The sequence below is a fragment of the Schistocerca piceifrons genome, chromosome 2, assembly GCF_021461385.2.
Source record: "Schistocerca piceifrons isolate TAMUIC-IGC-003096 chromosome 2, iqSchPice1.1, whole genome shotgun sequence".
NCBI classification, from domain to species: Eukaryota; Metazoa; Arthropoda; class Insecta; order Orthoptera; family Acrididae; genus Schistocerca; species Schistocerca piceifrons.
This window is the reverse complement of record NC_060139.1, coordinates 179672105-179694949: the sequence shown is the minus strand read 5'-3', so window position 1 is coordinate 179694949 and position 22845 is coordinate 179672105. Positions and strand designations below refer to the sequence as shown.

The 22845-nt window shown below is 38.3% G+C and overlaps 1 protein-coding gene across 1 annotated transcript in view; it reads right to left on the bottom strand.

The window, feature by feature from the left end:
- The window catches only part of LOC124775227 (voltage-dependent T-type calcium channel subunit alpha-1G-like), a 790960-nt gene that overhangs the window by 70442 nt on the left and 697673 nt on the right, over positions 1 to 22845 (bottom strand). Inside the window, exons 29-31 of the mRNA XM_047250065.1 lie at positions 17616 to 17777; positions 15665 to 15883; positions 14213 to 14405 (exon numbers count right to left, since the gene is read on the bottom strand). Of these exons, the coding sequence (XP_047106021.1) occupies positions 14213 to 14405; positions 15665 to 15883; positions 17616 to 17777 (574 nt within the window). The remainder of the gene's footprint in view (positions 1 to 14212; positions 14406 to 15664; positions 15884 to 17615; positions 17778 to 22845) is intronic.

The following is a 22845-nucleotide window of genomic DNA, read 5'->3' as shown; positions in this document are numbered from 1 at the left end:
TCTGCCTTTGTAACAATTTGGGGATAAAATGTGTTTCCTCAGAATTTTATGACACATTTGGAACTGGCATTATAACTGCCAAAAATTGGATGCCTATCACCATTTTAACCATTTGATAGCTCTGGAGGGGATACAAACAACTCTGTCAAATAAAGTAAATTATTATGGAACATAACAAACTATCCGTTTCTCACAATGAGGCAAAAATATGTAGTTTTAAGAGCAATTTGCCATATGTAAGTGATGTAGAATAACCTCTTTTCACTGTAAAGTTACTTAAATGATTAATTTAAAATATTGGTAAAAACAGCAGCTGAATAGTGTATGGGAAAGGGCAGTGACACTTTTCAAATTGGCAGCTGTTTTGGAACATGATCTGCAACTGAGTGAATGAATGATTGTAACAAACAGTTGTTTAATTACCTTAAATATATCTGGTGGAGATGTTAACAACACTCTAATTTTAGTATGTCTGTGATAAGTATTTCTCTACTGTTATTGGTGTTCTATTCCCAACTTAGTGGTATCGTTGATTGGGTTTAGAAACTTTAGCCATGGCCTTCCCCAGTTCCTTTGATTATCCACTGAAAACTCCAAATCAAAGGGCAACTACATAATGCACTGATGGTTTACACATGAACCACCACAGTTCTGCCCACCTATCCATAACTGATGACTCACACTCATCTTTTTCCTACTGGATAACAGTTGTCTTGTAATTACTCATCTAGATATATTAATATCTGGTGTGGGTATTTATAACAAATGAAGAGAAATAGGGAAGATGCATTGGTTAAAAATTGATAGGAGAGCTATTTTGAGCAATTCAGTAAGGGCTGACTTGATGAGACACTCATTCAGTGAAACATAGATGAAATAAATGACAGTATCAGGGTCTAATGTAAACGAAAGAGTTTCACCATTAGTAGTACACAATACGTCTCTTTACTACACATCATGATACACTGCAACTTTGTTATATGTACACAGATGAAAGACATTCAACAAGTATTGCACCACCTTTTTTTTCTCAAAGCAGACTGGTTGTATTCAGATAATGGGAGCCTGGTATCTAGAACACTCTTTTTTATATGCATATTGTTTACTACTAACAATGTTCCTAAGTGCATTGTGTGTTCCCACCGTTCACCAAATAAGGGTACATCCAGCATTGTCAAATACGATTAATGTAATTCTGTAACTGTACTCCTCCCCCACGTGCACCTTTACAGGGGAGCATTTGGCCCTGACCTCATTTTTATGGATGACAATCTGTGATCGCATTGAACAGTGTAGCTGGGGCAGCTCCCGGAAGGAGAGAATATTCGGAGAGTGGATTAGCCTGCCTATTCCCCCCCTGCACCAAGTTAAATTCCATTAGCATGTAGGTGAAACATAGGGAAGACATTTAGCAGCATGCTAAAATGCACTAATGACAATCCAGCAGTTGTCAACTACACTGGAGGAGATGGAGTGCCTACCAGAAGAACTACGTACCAACCTTGTGGTCAGCGTGGGAGCAGGTTGCAGAACATGCACTGCCATCTGCGGTGATCACACACTATGCTAAGAAATATGCCCATTTTTTGTAATGTTCAGGGGACCATCATGGATCACAGTGACTTCAGTGTAATTATTGCCTGTGAATAAAACTGTCATTTCTGTTCATCTAATTGGATAATTCTTTTAGTTACTGTCTGTACTATACTGCAGCAGTTCTTTCACTGTTTAGTCCAAGTTTCATCAAGTATAGTCCAAGCTTCATCAAGTTATGTTCCTTGATAGTGACACATCAGGTGAAAGTTACTTTTGTTGTTTAAGTTCTGCACACCACGGTATTTAAAAGCCATGAAAAAATGCTCCTATTGGAGCACAAAAAGGCAAATATGATTGAAAAATGCAATATCAGCTGCCTTAGCACCTGTAAAATTTTTCCCAAAAATTCTGGCATGTGAACATATTTGCACACTTTTTAATGTGGAACTCGTCCCTCACTCCCACAAGCTCCCCCAACTGTAACTCACTCACACCCACTAGTCCATTGCTGCTAGTCACTCATACCCCTCCACTCCCACTTGCCCATGCTCACTCACTCATTCAGCCCAACTCATTGTCATTATCTCTCTAACTGTCACTGTCTCCTGTCTCAAAGCCACAGCCTCTTTTGTTCTGTAATGCTATTACTGCCTCCTCTCACTGTTTCTGTCTTCCTTGTGCTCCTCTTATTGCTATTATCTCATTCATTCCTTCCCACTGCTGCTGTGTCTTCACCATGTCACTATTTCCCTCTTCCTGATTGTCACTGGCATAGTCTCTGTCTCTCATTACCACTGGCTCTCACCCACTTCCATTTTCTCCTTCTCTTTTCTCTTTATCCCTCTCCCTCTCCCACTGACAATTCAGGACAGACTCTTGAATCTGTACGAGAAAAAATAATATAATATTTGAAAAATTGGTTCATTGGTTTAGTGCAAACTCCCTATTCATAAACGAAACAAAACCTGAGGAAATATTCTTTAATTTGAAGGTATCAAACAAATAAAATAAGTCTGTTAAACTGCTAGGAATGATGATTGACCAGAAACTTAGCTGGGATAAACATATCACATACATCTGTTCTAAACTTGCACATGCTATGTTCCTACTTTATAAGCTTAGGAGTAATGTCAGCCAAAACTTACTGCTGCATTCATATTTTGCTTATATCCACCCCCATCTTTCATATGGTATTCTGCTCTGGGGAAATTCTCCCAATTCAATATCAATTTTCAGATGGCAAAAAAAAGCTCTTCGATGTATAGTGGGTTTATCTCCTAGGGATACATGCAGGGAACATTTCAAAAAACTTAACATCATGACAGTTTCTTCCAGAATGAGATTTTCACTCTGCAGCAGAGTGGGCGCTGATATGAGACTTCCTGGCAGATTAAAACTGTGTGCCCGACCGAGACTCGAACTCAGGACCTTTGCCTTTCACGGGCAAGTGCTCTACCATCTGAGCTACCGAAGCACGACTCACACCTGGTACTCACAGCTTTACTTCTGCCAGTACCTCATCTCCTACCTTCCAAACTTTACAGAAGCTCTCCTGCGAACCTTGCAGAACTAGCACTCCTGAAAGAAAGGATATTGCGGAGACATGGCATAGCCACAGCCTGGGGGATGTTTCCAGAATGAGATTTTCACTCTGCAGCAGAGTGTGCGCTGATATGAAACTTCCTGGCAGATTAAAACTGTGTGCCCGACCGAGACTCGAACTCGGGACCTTTGCCTTTCACGGGCAAGTGCTCTACCATCTGAGCTACTGAAGCACAACTCACGCCCGGTACTCACTGCTTTACTTCTGCCAGTACCTGCAGGAGAGCTTCTGTAAAGTTTGGAAGGTAGGAGATGAGGTACTGGCAGAAGTAAAGCTGTGAGTACCGGGCATGAGTCGTGCTTCGGTAGCTCAGATGGTAGAGCACTTGCCCGCAAAAGGCAAAGGTCTCGAGTTCGAGTCTCGGTTGGGCACACAGTTTTAATCTGCCAGGAAGTTTCATGACAGTTTCTTGTTTGTACATCTATTATTGCTTACTACACATAAAAGAAAACATAGCTCAATATCCCCTTAGGTCATCTGTCCACACCCACAATACAAGGCGAAACCACACAATTGATCTGCCATACTCTAGGCTGTCTAAGATACATAATAGTTATAAATATGTAGGCCTCGAACTGTTTAATATGCTCCCTAAAATTGTACAAACAGTATCTAAAAGTAAATTTAAGACAACATTGGGTCAATGGCTCAAAGGTAAAGCATTTTACTCAGTTAATGAATTTAAAGATTGTAATATGGCAGATTTGCTGTTTTAACATAGAGAAAGATACCTCTGCCTGTAGTAGGACCTAAATTTGTATCAATAGCTTAGGATAATGACATAGTGTTATCAACATGTATATGATAATGACGTAGTGACATCAACATGAATACTCCCAGCTTAATATAAATCTATATAATGTTTTCCTTTTTATTGTAAAATTAATAATATATAAAATTCCAATTGTGTGCTATTGTACTACACTAAATTTCATATGCTTTATATAAACATTGTTATGAGAATATAACCATCTTTATACTGTAATTGAACTTACTGACGAAGCCCATTGTATAAGAAAATACTGAACGGCTAATAAAGATTCTTATTCTTATTCTTCACTCTTTTCCTAACACTGACCTGTCACTGTCAACATTTTCCGCTGCCACTGTGATCCTCTTTCTGTCTCACACTGCCATTGCCTCATTTGCTCTTTCTATAATACAGTCACTGTCAACTACCTTCCAGAATTTGTAACTTTTCCATCTCTTTATTATTATTAATTGAAAAGTGCACAATGTGCAAAGAGAAATCACAAATTACAAATGAATAGTTATTCCAGAGACAGTTTTATAATCGACACTTTCCTCATTTTACAGTTTTGAGCGTGGTATCTCTCACAATGTTTCTTACACAAATCACAAACACAGTCTTCATTCGGCTGGTGAAATCTCTTGTTTTGGCAGAGTCTATGTGTGATGTAGCTTGTAGTTTGCTTGTTTCCATTTGTCTGTCATGGAGTAGTCTGTGGAGTAGAAATCAGGCCAGATGGCTCTGCACTTCCTGGTGAGGGTTTGACGTGCTTTCTCGTAGGGCTTGATATTTGGCAGCCAATACTGCATTTTGATGTCATTGATGAAGTAGTTTCCTTGGTTAATGCATATCTTAGCCTTGACGGTGCTGACTTCTCGATGCCTAGAATCCGCTTCATTTTCTATTGTTATCAGGTCGCTTAGGGTGAGTTTTTCCCATATGGGGAAATGGCTGTCTTGAACAGTAACATTGCTGTATCCAGTGATATTTGTTGAGTCTGTAGGATGTGGTAGATGGCTTTTATGGCATAGTTACTGAAGGATGACAAGGTGGTTTGCAGGGTGACTCCAAGATACTTGAATTTTGTCACTACCTCTAAAGGTTTATTGTGCAGGGTCATTGTATTTCTGGGAGCGTGTTTCCCTCCTTTCCTAAAAAGTCATCTGTTTGGTTTTGCTGTGGTTTATTTGCAATCCATTTCTTTCTGCCCATGATGTGAGCCTGTTGGGACACCTTGGAGCTCTTCTGCATTTCCTGAGCCTATTGCCATGTCGTCCGCATAGAGAAGAAGTGATGCTGAAGTGTCTCTTATTTTGTGTGTGATGTCTGCGGCCATGATGTTGAATAACATTGGACAAATTGGGTCTCTTTGTAGAACTCCATTTGTCTGGATTATGTCCTTGGATATTGCTATGCTGTTTGATACTTGGATATGTATGTATCTGAGGATATTTGAGATTGTGGTTGCCAATGGGTGTGTGGCTCCTATCAGATGACTGAGTGTTTGGACTAGTTCACTCTGTTGATGAGGTCAAAGGCTTTACAGTAGTCCACGAAGACTACAAAGTATTTCTTTCTTGGATGTCTGAGTGTATCTTGTGCTTGCTCCATTAGGTAGCTTACGGCATGCAGCATGCTTCTTCCTTTTCGGAAGCCAAATTGATGCTCTGGTATCTGTGAGTCTATCATTTTTGTGAGTCTGTTTGTTAAGATTTGCATGAATATCTTGAAGGATGTATTATTTTTGAGTCCTATACCTTGGTATGAGTCAGGACTGCAGGGGTCTCCTTTCCCTTTGAACATCACCTTGATTAATGATGACCTCCATTGCTCTGGTATTTTCCCGGAGTGGATGCATTCGTTGAATAGTTCTACCCAGTAGTCTTGCATGACATGAAGTGATACCTTTAGGTGTTCGATACAGATGCTGTTTGGGCCTGGGGCCTTTCCATTTTTTTGCTGTTGTTATTGTCTCAAGTCGTCCCCCCCCCCCGCCCCCCCCCCCCCCCCCCCCCACGAACCATGGACCTAGCCGTTGGTGGGGAGGCTTGCGTGCCTCAGTGACACAGATAGCCGAACCGTAGGTGCAACCACAACAGTGGGGTATCTGTTGAGAGGCCTGACAAACGTGTGGTTCCTGAAGAGGGGCAGCAGCCTTTTCAGCAGTTGCAGGGGCAACAGTCTGGATGATTGACTGATCTGGCCTTGTAACGATAACCAAAACGGCCTTGCCATGCTGGTACTGCGAATGGCTGAAAGCAAGGGGAAACTACAGCTGTAATGTTTCCCGAGGGCATGCAGCTTTACTGTATGGTTAAATGATGATGGCGTTCTCTTGGGTAAAATATTCTGGAGGTAAAATAGTCCCCCATTCGGATCTCCGGGCAGGGACTACTCAAGAGGATGTCGTTATCAGCAGAAAGAAAACTGGTGTTCTACAGATCGGAGCGTAGAATGTCAGATCCCTTAATCGGGCAGGTAGGTTAGAAAATTTGAAAAGGGAAATGGATAGGTTAAAGTTAGATATAGTAGGAATTAGTGAAGTTCGGTGGCAGGAGGAACAAGACTTATGGTCAACTGAATATAGGGTTATAAATACAAAATCAAATAGGGGTAATGCAGGAGTAGGTTTAATAATGAATATGAAAATAGGAATGCGGGTAAGCTATTACACACAGCATAGTGAACGCATTATAGTGGCCAAGATAGATACAAAGCCCACGCCTACCACAGTAGTACAAGTTTATATGTCAACTAGCTCTGCAGATGACAAAGAAATTGAAGAAATGTATGATCAAATAAAAGAAATTATTCAGACAGTGAAGGGAGACGAAAATTTAATAGTCACGGGTGACTGGAATTCATCAGTAGGAAAAAGGAGAGAAGGAAACGTAGTAGGTGAATATGGATTGGGGGTAAGCAACGAAAGAGGAAGCCGCCTGGTAGAATTTTGCACAGAGCACAACTTAATCGTAGCTAACACTTGGTTCAAGAATCATAAAGGAAGATAGACTATATAATGGTAAGACAGAGATTTAGGAATCAGGTTTTAAATTGTAAGACATTTCCAGGGGCAGATGTGGACTCTGACCACAATCTGTTGGTTATGAACTGTAGATTAAAACTGAAGAAACTGCAAAAACGTGAGAATTTAAGGAGATCGGACCTGGATAAACTGAAAGAACCAGAGGTTGTAGAGAGTTTCAGGGAGAGCACAAGGGAACAACTGACAAGAATGGGGGAAAGAAATACAGTAGAAGAAGAATGGGTAGCTTTGAGGGATGAAGTAGTGAAGGCAGCAGAGGATCAAGTAGGTAAAAAGACGAGGGCTAAAAGAAATCCTTGGGTAACAGAAGAAATATTGAATTTAATTGATGAAAGGAGAAAATATAAAAATGCAGTAAATGAAGCAGGGAAAAAGCAATACAAAAGTCTCAAAAATGAGATCAACAGGATGTGCAAAATAGCTAAGCAGGGATGGCTAGAGGACAAATGTAAGGATGTAGAGGCTTATCTCACTAGGGGTAAGATAGATACTGCCTACAAGAAAATTAAAGAGACCTTTGGAGAAAAGAGAACCACTTGCATGAATATCAAGAGCTCAGATGGAAACCCAGTTCTAAGCAAAGAAGGGAAAGCAGAAAGGTGGCAGGAGTATAGAGGGTCTATACAGTTGCGATGTACTTGAGGACAATATTTTGGAAATGGAAGAGGATGTAGATGAGGATGAAATAGGAGATATGATACTACGTGAAGAGTTTGACAGAGCACTGGAAGACCTGAGTCGAAACAAAGCCCCGGGAGTAGACAGCATTCCATTAGAACTACTGACAGCCTTGGGAGAATCAGTCCTGATGAAACTCTACCATCTGGTGAGCAAGATGTATGAGACAGGCGAAATACCCTCAGACTTCAAGAAGAATATAATAATTCCAATTCCAAAGAAAGCAGGTGTTGACAGATGTGAAAATTACCGAACTATCTGTTTAATAAGTCATGGCTGCAAAATACTAACACGAATTCTTTACAGACAAATGGAAAAACTAGTAGAAGCTGACCTCGGGGAAGATCAGTTTGGATTCCGTAGAAATATTGGAACACGTGAGGCAATACTGACCCTATGACTTATCATAGAAGCTAGATTAAGGAAAGGCAAACCTATGTTTCTAGCCTTTGTAGACTTAGAGAAAGCTTTTGACAATGTTGACTGGAACACTCTCTTTCAAATTCTGAAGGTGGCAGGGGTAAAATACAGGGAGTGAAAGGCTATTTACAATTTGTACAGAAACCAGATGGCAGTTATAAGAGTCGAGGGGTATGAAAGGGAAGCAGTGGTTGGGAAGGGAGTGAGACAGGGTTGTAGCCTCTCCCCGATGTTATTCAATCTGTATATTGAGCAAGCAGTGAAGGAAACAAAAGAAAAATTCGGAGTAGGTATTAAAGTCCATGGAGAAGAAATAAAAACTTTGAGGTTTGCCGATGGCATTGTAATTCTGTCAGAGACAGCAAAGGACTTGGAAGAGCAGTTGAATGGAATGGACAGTGTCTTGAAAGGAGGATATAAGATGAACATCAACAGAAGCAAAACGGGGATAATGGAATGTTGTCAAATTAAGTCGGGTGATGCTGAGGCAATTAGATTAGGAAATGAGACACTTAAAGTAGTAAAGGAGTTTTGCTATTTGGGGAGCAAAATAAGTGAGGATGGTCGAAGTAGAGAGGATATAAAATGTAGACCGGCAATGGCAAGAAAAGCATTTCTGAGGAAGAGAAATTTGTTAACATCGAGTATAGATTTAAGAGTCAGGAAGTCGTTTCTGAAAGTATTTGTATGGAGTGTAGCCATGTATGGAAGTGAAACATGGACCATAAATAGTTTGGACAAGAAGAGAATACAAGCTTTCGAAATGTGGTGCCACAGAAGAATGCTGAAGATTAGATGGGCAGATTACATAACTAATGAGGAAGTATTGAATAGGATTGGGGAGAAGAGAAGTTTGTGGCACAACTTGACTAGAAGAAGGGATCAGTTGGTAGGACATATTCTGAGGCATCAAGGAGTCACCAGTTTAGTATTGGAGGGCAGCGTGGAGGGTAAGAATCGTAGAGGGAGACCAAGAGATGTATACACTAAACAGATTCAGAAGGATGTAGGTTGCAGTAGGTACTGGGAGATGAAGGAGCTTGCACAGGATAGAGTAGCATGGAGAGCCGCATCAAACCAGTCTTAGGACTGAAGACAACAACAACAACATTGTCTCAAGTATTTAACGTTTCATTATGGGGGTGTGATTTGCCGTCACTGTATCTGGCATTAGTTTAAAAGTTGTTGGTCGACTTTTATGATTGAGGATGCTTTTGAAGTTGCTTTCCCATGATTCCATTAAGATATTATTTGCTGCTGGGACTTCGGGTTTCCTGAGCAGTATGAATGGGTCAGCTTGAGCACTTGTTATGTGTCTCCTGGGGACTTCTTCAATATATTCTACCCCCGTCTTCTTGATTAGTGCCTTATATTTCCTTCTTTGCTCGGCATATTGGAGTAGGTCATTTGAGTGATTTGTATCCTTTGCCCAATGTAGCGCTAGCAGTGTTTTTTTCTGTTCATTATGGCAGCCCTTATTAAACCTTGGTTGCGATTTTCTTTCTTTCTTTTGAGTATGGCAAGCTTGTAGAGTTCTCATGCATATTTCTACTGCTTTATTTAATTAGTGCTACTGTATTAACTGTCTTGCTTTGTCTATTTTTTCGGTGTTGTGTGCAAGTTTCTCTGTATCTAATTTCCTAGATATTTTCTTCTTTGGCGGTATGGGCACTTATTCTCGGTGAGTGATTTCAAAGGTTGTTGAGATTGGTAGATGCTTTCTAATCGGAGCCATGGCCAAGTTACATAGTGCATTTTGGTTGAGTGACTTGATGTCTGTTCCTCTATAGAAGACTAGGTCTATGGTGCTGGTTCCATTCAGAGCAATGTAAGTTTTCATGTTGGGACCATTAATGAGAGAGTATCCAGCTTCTTTTAGTGTCTCCTTAATCAGTTCTGTTTTTATGGTTGGTTTATCTATCCTAGCATTGACGTTCCCTGTGAGAATTACCCTATCATCTGTTTTTGTTTGGATAGCACTCCTGTAATTGTTTCAATTGTGTCTTCTGTTGAAGTGTGTGGTTGTGCGTACATGCTGTTGACTGAGAGTTGGTTAGTCTTTACGATGATTGTCTTTTCTTCTTTTATTATTTGTTTTATTGCTCCTATGATCAGTTTGAGAAAAGCTGAGACCCCCTGCTGGTATTCCTGCAGTGTGATGGCTGAATGAATGGATTCCATAATGTCCTTGTATGTTGTATTCCTCTGTTAAGAAAGTTTCTGTCAGTATGATGATGCCATAGCTTTTCAGCATTTCTATTGGGAAGAGAGGCAGGGCATTCTTCAAACCTTTGATGTTCCATATGACAACACTTGTGAATTTATTGTAATTCTCTTCCTTCGATGTAGCGTGTCCTCTGAAAAGGGAAACATCTTATGACTGTTCCTACTGGCCAGAACTTCACAATGGATGTTATCTTTAATTCCATTTCCCACTACCGTTGTCTCCTCCTCTCTCAGCATAAAAAAGTGCGAATATGTTCACATGCCAAAAGTTTCGGGAAAATTTGTAAAGATGCTGAGGAAGGTAGAACAAGGCAGCAGGTACCCCACCTTTTAGTCAGTGTTTTTTTAACAAGAGCGTATTTGCCTTTTTTTGTGCTCCGACAGGAGCACTTTTACACTGGTTCCCTTCTTTTCCCTGCTGCAGCAGGGCATGTAACTCATACGAAAAGAAATGTTTTGGTCAGTAAAATTTAGATAATTTAGTTATGCGAAACTGAAATAACACAAAACTAATTTTGCTTCACTTCTACAACATGGGGTTTCCTGGAGCCTTTTGATGATAATGGAGACACTTACAGCACATTTCTCTGTGCTACGACACTTTATGAACTAACTTTTTGCCTCACACTGGATTTTATGAGAGTTTTTTACATGTACAGGTAGGGTAACTTTGAACCTCTGTACCTCGGAAACTAATAAAGATATCCAGAAAATTTCCCAGATTGTTCGAGATATGGATCTTAGAGATATGTCATAAAAGTTTCAGCCATTTGCTGTGTGTAGCCATTCAGGACTTCCCAACTCAGTTTTGGTACCAATAACCATGTTTTTGGATTGTTTCTTAATAATGGATAAATATTTTTGAAAACAGGAAGATGGCACTTCTCGATAAATGCCAAAAGAATATATCTTTAAAATTTAAGCAATTTGCTGCAGTTAATTATTTGGATATCCATTGCTGAAAGGGAAAACAGATTTTTTTGGCTTGTCTCAGGAACCACCCATGAACTAAATGGGATCTCCATAAGCCGTAAGGTTCACCTTAGACCACATCTAATGCAAAAGGAATGAACCAGTTTGGTCCATTTGCCTAAACTGGAGGATGTGTGTAATATTCAAAATATGACCATGTGCTGCAGGATAGTTACAGTAAGATGATCCTCCTATTGCATATATAAATGGCCCCCAGCCCAAGGGCTATCCAGAACTCTTGACCTCACCTTTCTATCACCAACAGAACCTGAGGTACGCACCTCAGAAAAATCACATTTTTATATGCAGTCCACTGGAACATATTGTTAGCACACACTGTTGTTGCTTCAAACAGTTTCCATCAAGATTACGGAGCTGATTGTTGTGAGATGAGTCTGTCACCATAACTTCAGTCTCACTGATGTTTATTTTGTGGCTGGACCTTCAAGACTCATAAAATGTAAAAGTGGGATATTGAAGCTGATTGGTAAAGGTTCACAGAGCACAGGTTGCTGGAGTTCATTATGTCTTTGATATGATATACTTTTATGTTAGCCTCAAGTCTGGATTAAATAAATACATCATATACGGATACCAACAGAAGTCTGCTGCAATGCTTTTCTGGCTACTACAGCAACATACAGAGTGAACAGTGTTGGCACTGGAACACAATTTTGTTTCACTCCACAAACTAACAGGGAAGAAATCTGAATGTTCATTATTAGTTGTCACACAGAACATCATATCACTGTATAGGAGTCACTCATCAGTACAAATTTTTCTGAGCATTCTAATGTTACCGGAACTGTCCTCACTGTCGAACACTTTCTCTTTGTCAGCAAAACAGAGGTACAGGGATTGGACTTCTTTTCCTACTTTTCTCCTGCAGCTGTTATATGGAAAATATGGGTTCATATGTTCCCCTTTCTGGTCTAAAGCCAAGTTGAGTCTGTCGCAAGATCGCTTCCACCAGAGAAGACGGATGATTAAGCAAAAGTCTAATAAATACTTTTTGATGTGTTGAAAGTAACAACATTATCGAAAATGAGTCACGATGAGAGCAGCCTTCTTTGTTTTTGTACAGTGTGCAAATATAACACTCTCTGAATTGAGTTGGTACTGGTTGCTCTTCACACAAATGTACAAAAAGTTTCCAAATAAATTAAAGCAAACCCCCACCCCTGTAGTTTAACAATTCATCAGGAATACTGACAACACCAACTGCTCTTTTATGCTTCTGCTCCTTGACGGCTTTAGTCACTCCATGCAAGTTAGTTGCTTAAGGGATGTTAGGTACGGACCTAAGGTATTCCAGATCTGTCATATGGCCTATGTTGTGTGAACTATTAAAGTGCTCAGTGCCTTATTTCAACAAATCTTCTTTTGTTTTTAAGAATGGTATCAGATGGAGGCTAATGGACAGACATAGACAGTGCATCTTCAGAGGCTGGCTTCCAAAGACTGGCACATATTCACACTGAAGTGTGCTAAACTTGTTTCACTTGTGTGACAAAAAATTTGCTACATATGTCCTGTATGAAGGCTGTTGCCATTGTTGAAAACATTCCTGATAAATGCATGCAATTAGCATGACCGTTTATGAAGTGCTTGTCACCCTGTTATTGGTTTGCATAATGATTGTACCACATTTCATATTGCCTTGGTGCACCTTTCATTACCTGATACCCTTGCAGAATGGTGCAATTCCTCTGTATCCCATGTACTGTTAATGTGAATGACTACAGGTGTTGTCTTTGTGTTATATACTGCAACAAGTTTATTCTGTACTGTCTTTGAAGAGGTACAGTGATTTTCACAGCAAATGTCACCATATTACTCATTAACAGTAACGGAAATTCCTGGATGGGTCCATAGAATAAAGGAAAGGCAACCACTCACCTGTAGCAGACTGATGTGTGGAACATAGACGCACATAACAGAAAACCATATTCATGCTATGTTTTGAGTATGTGCCACAGATCAACCAACTTGAGGTGAGTGATTGATTTTCCTAATTTGTTTTTCTATACACTCAGTTACAACATCAGTGAATTTTGTTTCCAAAAGTCCACATGTAAGCAAGATGAAATTAAAAAAAAAAAAAAGTTTAGTTCTCATGTAAAATTAGCAGCAGTATGTCCTAAAGCATGGAAATTTAAGTATCACTTTATGAATAACTTTGACATTGTCTTCTGGAAAGCTACCATAGCTACAGAAGCAGTACTAGTAAATCGATTTCTGATACATAGTTTTAGCATATCATTAATAATATTTCTTGCCTTGTTAAAATATAGAGTGAAACTGAAGCAATTTAATTTGCACTAATTATGGAATTTCATCTGTATAGGTGGATGCAGAATGGGAAATGGAAAATGCAGTGTTATTTTTCTTGTGATCCACGCAAAAATAAGGTTCAGTATAGTTCTTTTTTTCGTGGTAGCTATAGTTTTTGTTCTTGGCAAAAACTTAATAATAAAATCTATCTCTTGTCTTTATAGCATTTTTACTATGCCAGTTCTGTAGTTTAAGTTTGATCAACTGCTGAGGGTGAAGCTATGAATTCAAAATATACAGTGGCATAGTAAAAATGCTTTAGTCAGCTAATAGATTTATGGCCAAGTTTTTTGCCTCAGTATTGTTGTTTGTGTTTGTTTCCAACACTTTTAAAGTGATAGGTTAGTCGTTTACCATGTTCGCAGTGGGTTAGTGAGTTTTACTACAAATTCAGAGTGATTTGTCAATCTCCTTACAGGCGTACTCAAACTAATTATTTTTGTAACAGTAATGAGCACACTGCAGCTCACTACAAAATAACAAGTTTCCTTACATGTTGATTCACGGAAAATGATTTAACCAAGCCAACATCAAATGTACATACAATATCATTTTTCAACAGTTTGTAGTTCTCCCATTGTAATTTTAATGCTTCCATGAAAAGATGAAAAATATCATACATGAACACTTAAGTTCAGAAACTTACTTCTCCTTTTCTTCTCCATTTGTTTTGCTCTTTTAGCTGCTCTCCTAACACGCTCTTCTTTCTCTTGCTCTTCTCTACATCTATGGAAGTTTTCCACCACAACACCAACAAACATGTTAAGGACAAAGAATCCAACAAGCAAGATAAATGCGATGAAATAGAGTAGTCGCCATTCTGAATAGTTTTCAATTGGCTGAAAAAAACCACAAGAAAAACAAAGTATAAGACATTATGGGTCAGTTTACTAAAGTGCTGCATTATTTATAACATGCATTCCCTTACAGGTTAACATTCCTGTATTCAATTAACAATATAAGGAAAAGACAGATTGCTACTTGCCGTGAAGATGACACGATAAGTTGCAGACAGGTGCTTTTGGCCAAAGCCTTCACCAGAACAGAAAACACACATACATTCATTCAGACAAGCAAGTACATCTCTCTCTCTCTCTCTCTCTCTCTCTCTCTCTCTCTCTCTCTCTCTCTCTCTCTCTCTCACACACACACACACACACACACACATACATATACACACACATTGCGCCTGTCTGCGAGTCAACATCTCCACTACATTGTGAGTAGCAATCTATCAAAATGGTTCAAATGGCTCTGAGCACTATGGGACTCAACTGCTGTGGTCATAAGTCCCCTAGAACTTAGAACTAATTAAACCTAACTAACCTAAGGACATCACACACATCCATGCCCGAGGCAGGATTCGAACCTGCGACCATAGCAGCCCCGCGGTTCCGGACTGCGCGCCTAGAACCACTAGACCACCGCGGCCGGCAGCAATCTATCCTTTTCATAATATTGTCAGGTGCATTGGTACCACATACAGGCCTTAAATTAAGGAGGAAATTTCTTTGAATGTAGATCTGGAGTACAGCATTGTACGGAAGTAAATCACGGACTGTCAGAAACCAGAAAAGAATCAAAATTCCTGATGTGTAGTTTACAGAAAGACACTGAAAATTAAGTGGACTGATAGGATACGTAAGGGGGAGGGTCTCCTTTGAATTAAATATAAATTTGTGCATCTGCTAGTCTTATTGAAACTGTAGATGTTTTAGCGACTGGTAAACAAACGTACATATTTATTCACAAAGATTATTAATATTGATGTTTGACTTTTACTATACATCAAACTTAGTAACAAATAATACAAATGCTTTGTATCATTACTAAAAACTAATATTAGTAAATACGCCTATGGAGAAAGCTATATATATTTACTGAGGGCCATGTTTTCACAATAGGGGAGCTTGCTTTGCTTGAATTTTGTGAGGATATTGATTAAGTTTGCATTATAATTCTTTAGTCTATTTTTAAACACACTTAATAATTAACAGTAAGTAATCATGAACATATGCCTTATTTGAGGACATCTATACTACAGTTTATATATTCTTTAAAAATAAATCTACATTTAATATGTGTGGGCAACACTTACTTGTTGATCTACTCCCACAGCATCAAGACCAGTGTACATGATGTTTACCCATCCATCTCTTGATGAGAGGACAAACAGAGACATGAGTGCCTTTCCCAAGTCATCAAAATTGTATTTACGGTTAACCCATCTATTGTTTTTGTCCTTCAGGCAGTCTGTTTTGTTGCGAACATTCTTTATATCCGCCCCCTCACAGTAGTAAAATGTACCTTTAAATAACTGAAAATTTTGCAGTGTAAGGTCAACCATACAGAACTGATACACAATAAAACAAAAAATAATTGAATGGGCACAGAAATTTTTTTAATAATCATATAATTAACCCTCAAGCAGGTGCGCTGATTTTCATAACACAAGTGGACGTGCAGCTTACTTTATACACAGGTAGAGAATAGTTGTCTTTATATTACTAAGGTAAACGTGTATGAGCAATTTCATGGCATAATGTTAGTTTAATTAAACAACAATAAAATACATTTATAATATATGAGCTAAATTGCTGTTCAATTAAACAATAATAAAATAAACTTTCACTGTATCACTCTGTTGCCATTTATGAGTGTTACACCCAGTAACAACCTACTCAAAGCATTAAACAGTGCAGTTGCATCAGTTTCCAGCCAAACAGTCACAAATTATCTTGTAGACAACTGCCTCACTGTGCGACTGAGTTGCTATCTTGGAATCTGGATAATTTTCTTTAACAGATCATAATTTTTTTCTCACCTAGTTCACTGTTTGTTTTACATTACTGCTGCTCAATTGGACCCATGAAAACATAAGATATCACTGTGTTAGCTGAAGCTATAATGGCAGAGTAGGTATAGTCTCACAACTGTAAAACTACAATGGAATGGTACAAGATAAAGTTATTTGTGCTTGGCGTACTTTACATATAGGTGCACCCACTTGACGGTTAATATGACTGAGAAATCTGTTTCCAGGGGTTAATATGACTGAGAAATCTGTTTCTCTTCCTGTGCCTCTCAGTTCAAGCCATGGACTTATAAAAGAAGACATTTAATTTCATCCAAAATGACGATTTCTATGAAAAGAGGGATATTACATGAGGCAGTATCTTACAAAATACTTTTTAAAACACATTCTTTCTATTATAGTCATTACTTTACTTTCTTTGGATGTTTTTATTAATATTAATATGTGGTATGACAATGTGTAAATTATCTTGTTTTTATTTGGAATTTATTTTGATGTATGAAAATTGAACTTTGCCTTTTGCTGTGAATTAAGATTAAAACTGTATGCATGATACTTTATGGGTACATGCAGTGTGAACATAAATTTTAATACTTTGACTGTAACTGTAACTTGCCAACACAGAAAGCCTATCCTGCTGTATGTGGTCAATGACAAAAAAAAATATGGATAAAGACAACATACACCATCTGCATCCAAATCCACTTCAGCAGGAAAAGAAAAGTAGGAAGTGACCTCACATTATAAGTAAATTAATATGTTGTGATATGTGAACCTTTGTCCTTTCAGTGTTATTTAACTAATGATTGCACAATTATCTAGGATTTTTCTTAAATTATGAGAATATGATTGAAATCAAACTTATATATTGATGTAGATTCCAAATTAAAATGGTCAGCAAATCACTTGATACCACCTGACATTGCAATTTTTGGCTTTGATTTGTCTGAGGTAACTCCTTTTTAAATTATTGGATAAGGAATAAAATTATTTTTTAAATCTCCCTGTTAATGCAGTGAAACATAGGGAATATACATCAATTTGTACAGTTAACCCAAGAACAGTGGATGTTCTTGCTGTTCTGCTTTCACTATTACTGAAAATGATTAGTGAATCCAGCGCATAAAATAAACATTTGTTAATTATTCTTTTGATCTATTTGCAAGTTGCATAATTCTGTCTTTCATCTAACTGTACTACTTAGAATATTTATGGAAAAATCGTGGGTACTAACCTGCACTCCTAAAATACCAAAAATAATGAAGAATGTGCAGCATATAAGCACAATATTTCCAATGGGACGTAGTGAAGACAAAAGTGTTTGTACAACAAGTTTAAGTCCTGGGGCACGGTTGATAACACGCAACGGGCGAAGGGAACGCAGCAGCCGAAAAACCTGTGGAATATGTAATTCTATCATCATTCTGTGTATCTAGCAACAAAAAATGCCACAGACATATTATCTACGTAATATGAATTCAGTCATTTATCACAGACAATGATAGTATTTGGAAACTTTGAATGAAGAATTTATATTGGAAGTGCTGTGTAGAATTAGGACAATTAACTCTGTAAACAGGATTCCAGATGCTGAAGTAACCAAATCATTTTTAGCCAAACTACAGTGTCTTTTTGGGAAACTTAAAAGGAACTGATCTGATGCAGGACTCTGGTTTCATCCTAAGTTTCACCAGGACAAATGGTAAGTCAGCTGTGTGTAGACCTTAGACAATATTTTCGCAAATTATGTATTTGACAACACTGCTAAGTTCAGTTTCAACCCAGAAATTTCAAATCATTCTTCTTTACTGGTTGATTTGGTGTAGTAAACATCCAAAATATCAGGAAAACTTTTCCACAAGAAAATTCAGTCAGGAAAACATGAATTTGTTATGTAATAAGAATATGAAAGTGTACATAGCTACTCATCAAGTAGAGGAGGCAGCGAGTGGCAGACAGCACTGCTGGATATCACTCAGCTATTGGACTAATTCCTTCATCAGACACCAGTAACAAAACTCTCACACTCTCACACAAGCACAACTCACACACACATAGCAACTGCCATCTCCAGGCACTAAGGCCCAACAGCAAATGCATTTGAGATGAGCACTGATCTTTGGTGGGATGGGTAGTGGGGTACAGAGGAGTTGTGGAGCAAGGAGGGATAGCAGGATAGGAGTGGAGGAAAATGACAGTGCTGCCTGTGGGTGCATACAGGCAGGTGATGGGGGCAAGATGATGGGCTGCTAGGTGAGATATTGGGAAGATGTGCAGGGAGGGGGGTGAGGGGGATGCTAGGGGGGACAAGTACAGAATGTCAAAGGACTTTGCAGGTGCACTGTCAAGACAGACAGTGTGTGTAGGGCTGGAACGTTACAGTCAGACCTTAGAACAATGTGTGTGTGATTTGTGCTTGTGTGAATATTTGTGAGTTTTGCTATTTCTGAGGAAGGACTTAGTCCAACAACTAAGTGATATCTAGCAGTCTTTTCCATTGTGCCAGTCAACCACACACAATATTCCCTTTATGTGGCAAGGAGCTATTTATCATTTCATACTATTATTATTGTATCCTGGATTTTTCATTGTTTAAATTTTTTGTTGCAGATTAAGGGGAGTTGGAATGCCCTATCTCGCCAATGTTAAATTTGCTAACTTTGTGTACCTTTTTCTTTGGAACTATTATCTTCAGAACTTTGAAATTCTGGCAGAGGTTTTCAGCATATATTGTGAGCCCACTGAACTAGAACCAATGTTTTCTTTTTGTTGGTATAGTATTTATGAATTTTTTACCATTAAGCCATTTTTTATTGGAAAAAGTATAACATAAACTTCCCTAGTTCAGAGAATAAGCCAGTTCTTGTCATGATTCTAGTTCAGTGGCCTCTTTGAACTGTTTTGCAGCATTTCTGAAAATTTGAATGTTGTTGGTTGAGTGGTTTATGAGATAAAGGTACATGTAACACTAAAAATGTCAAATGCCAGAAAATGCGATTAAAGTAATTTATTATGAAAATTCACAAATACCTTTTATTCTATTATCAAAAGTGTCCAGCAGAGTAATCAGGGTCATCTTCTAGTTCTTCTTCTTCACCTAGAAGCTTTCTTCTCCTTGCTGCCCTTGCTTTTTTTGTATTAAATTCAGCTGCATACTGAGCCTTCCTTACTCGCACGCTGTCCAGAAGCTGAAGACCTCTGATGGTGTTGATACCAGGAGCAATGCCGAGCCTTGCCATGACCTTTAGCCTACCCATATGACCATCATTGAATGAAATAACAGCATCACTGACTCCCCATTTCAATGTTTTTATCCCAACAAATACATTCTTAGGTACACGAGTCCAAATGAGGTTGTTGAACGACTCGTTTTGATTCTGGGTACAACCATGAAGACATTTTCGCAGAAGATCAGGATGCCCCAAGTCTCTATATATTGGTTTAATTACTTCCATAACAGCCAATGGAATATAATTTTTATGGTGATAAGGATCCCCAGTAGCTTGAGATTTTCTATAATTGCACCATGACTGAGGACCATCTGGACAAGCAAAATGTTGAGGATTATCATCAGTTGATGATCGATGTAAATATGTGGCCCATACAGCTTGTCTCATTTCCTGCAAATTATTTGCATTATTTCTTATTGCCATACCATAGTATTGTTGTAATTCATTTATAATTTTATCTGACAGGCGACCTCTAATGGTTTTACCATCTGACAAAATTTTGTCCTTCAGATTCTGTTTCAGTTTCCTTAGACGAGTGCCCATTCGTTTCTGAACATGACCGACACATTCTAGTTTAGTTATTGTCTTATTGACATATGGCATGGATTCTGTAACACTTTTGTATGCCTTGGAGTCCCCATCTCCAAGGAATTTTGTGTAAAATACTCCCCGTTCTTTTTCTGATCTGCTAAACATTTTCACAGCAGCGGCAGCCTCCATGCCTCCACTCGTACCTTCATAATTCTTGCTACATATGTGAGCTGCTTCTATCTTACCAGATGCACAATGGTAACAATGTTTAGTGAGCACTTCATAGTCCAAAACTTTACCGCTGTCCACACTAGTAACAGTAGCAACAGCATTTTTGGATGTGTGACCCCTTTTCTGCCAGGTTCCATCAAAAGCAACAGGGATATCTGGGTTTCCTTCATTTATATATTTTGCTTCACTGGCAGCAGCTTTCATTGATAAATCTGCTACAGACTGAACAGCATCTCCTATCACTTCAGTGTAATTGTCAATTTTAGCAGGTGGAGGTGGAAGATTCATTATGGCACAAAATGTTTGAGCAGCAGTATGTCCTTTACCAATTGCTCTCATTGCATACATTAGCCTGATATTACTCTCAAACAAATTGCTACTGCATGTTTTAGAGCTCCAAAAACAGGTCTCATTTTCACAACTGGCACAAACTATAGCAATTTTGCAGGAAAGTCCTATAGATTTTGTTATGTTCATATCAAAAGAACCTCCACAAAGATTACAACACAAACATTTCTTCATAAACTCAGTAAAAACAGGAAAGTCGACTAAAACATATTGTTCATTAGAAGCTTCATCTGTAATTTCACTTGCACAGTTTGATAACTTCTTTTTTGATGCACTGGTGGGCGTGTCTCCTTCACACATCTCAGCTGTACAAACGTCAGAACTTTCACCAGCATCAACAGGTGCTGAAGCAGAATCACTTGAACAAACGTTATTTGTAAATCTATTACCGCGAAACTTTCGCTTTTTAAATAATGATGCACTCCTAGGCATCGTAGAAACTACGCACTCACCACTGAAAGTCAAAACAAGACAGATAACAAACTCCAAATGAGCGACAAACTAAACTCGAGGCTCAAAACAAACACTCACAGATCAAAAACTGAACAATAAACACAGCTAGTCGTAAAAACAATGGTACCTATGGAAGGATCAAAGATTCTACAACTGAAGAGTGAAATCCACAGCCTTCTATATGTAATGTTTTCGGAAATGCGAAGATTTAAATGTGTACAAATCACAAGATGGGTAACTTTGCTGGGCGCACATGTAATTTTGAAAAATTAAATAAAAATACTTCCAATTGGAATTTCTTAACAAATTTTGCACCATTTTAAGCAGAAAATTTCAAATTAAGTTATAAGGTTAAAAACTGAAAATGTGAATTTTTTCCATTTTCCGGCATTCCAACTCCCCTTAAATGAGATTCATTGACCAGTACAAATTAATCTTCACTATGAGGAAATTTTTGGAATTTTTTACAGAGTTTTCCACTACTCCACAAAGAAACATTTCCACCACTAGACTACCATAGAAAGGCAGCTAATAAATTGAAATGGATTACTGCTGGCCTAAGAAATCTAGCGACAAATACATGGAACTATATGCAGAACTGAAATACAATAAAGTCCAAATTTATAAATTATGTCGAAAACTATAAAAATATTTAAGAATGTTGTAAGACAGGGAAAGAAATGACAAATAATAAATTTATTAAAAATGTCAAATGAAGTTTGCAAATAAAGCCAACAGTCTCTTTAAATCCTGCTCATATACCACAATATTTCAATAATTTCTTTATAACTGTAGCAAAATATGATGTCAATGTAGGATTATCTAGAAAATGAACATTTATTCATTCCCAATAAAAATGTGACTAGATGTTTTAGTAAATTTGGCGAAGTAACAGACAAAGACACTCAAAAAATAATAACTCTGTAATATTGGATGAAATACTGACCAACATTCTTAAAGGTCCTTCCATTACATGGTGTCCCAGGACAAAATGTCATTATTCAGGGATATGACAGAAATGATCACTCAAAGCAAAAAAGTCTACTGAACATGGTCTCTAAAATGTATGTCTTAAGAGCTGTGAGCACTGCTTCATCTTTGACACTGTTAAACGAATTTCTTGTACTGCAGGCACTTTGCTTTCCACCCAAAGTGCATACCTAAAGACTGGGCACTTGTTCTGTAGAAGAGATGTCTCGCAGTAGCAATGATGAACAGGTGCTCATAGTTCTTAAGGTATGCACTTTAGTGCCTATGTTTACTGGAATTTTTTTCTGGGTTCGGTCCCTACTACAACCTCTCAAAATGAGGAAAGCAGAGAACTTGCAACAGAAGGGGTTCGTTTCACAGTATTGAAGACGAAGAAGTGCTCACAGCTCTTGAGATATGCATTTTAAAGCCCACATTTACTCGACTTTTTTAGTTCCATTCCTCTCATACACCTCAATACTGACCTTCCTCCTGGGACATACCGTACAATAACATGATTATTATCCATAATTACAAATCAGTTATTTGAAAAGGTGATGCTTCCCAGATGCATTGAAAAATTCTGTGATGTAATTATGCAACTATGTGTGGGCCAATGCAACCTATATTTAAGTAGTTAAAACAAATCACATGTATCTAACTGTGGATTACATCTTAAGCAGCTTGAAAGCTATCTTTGAG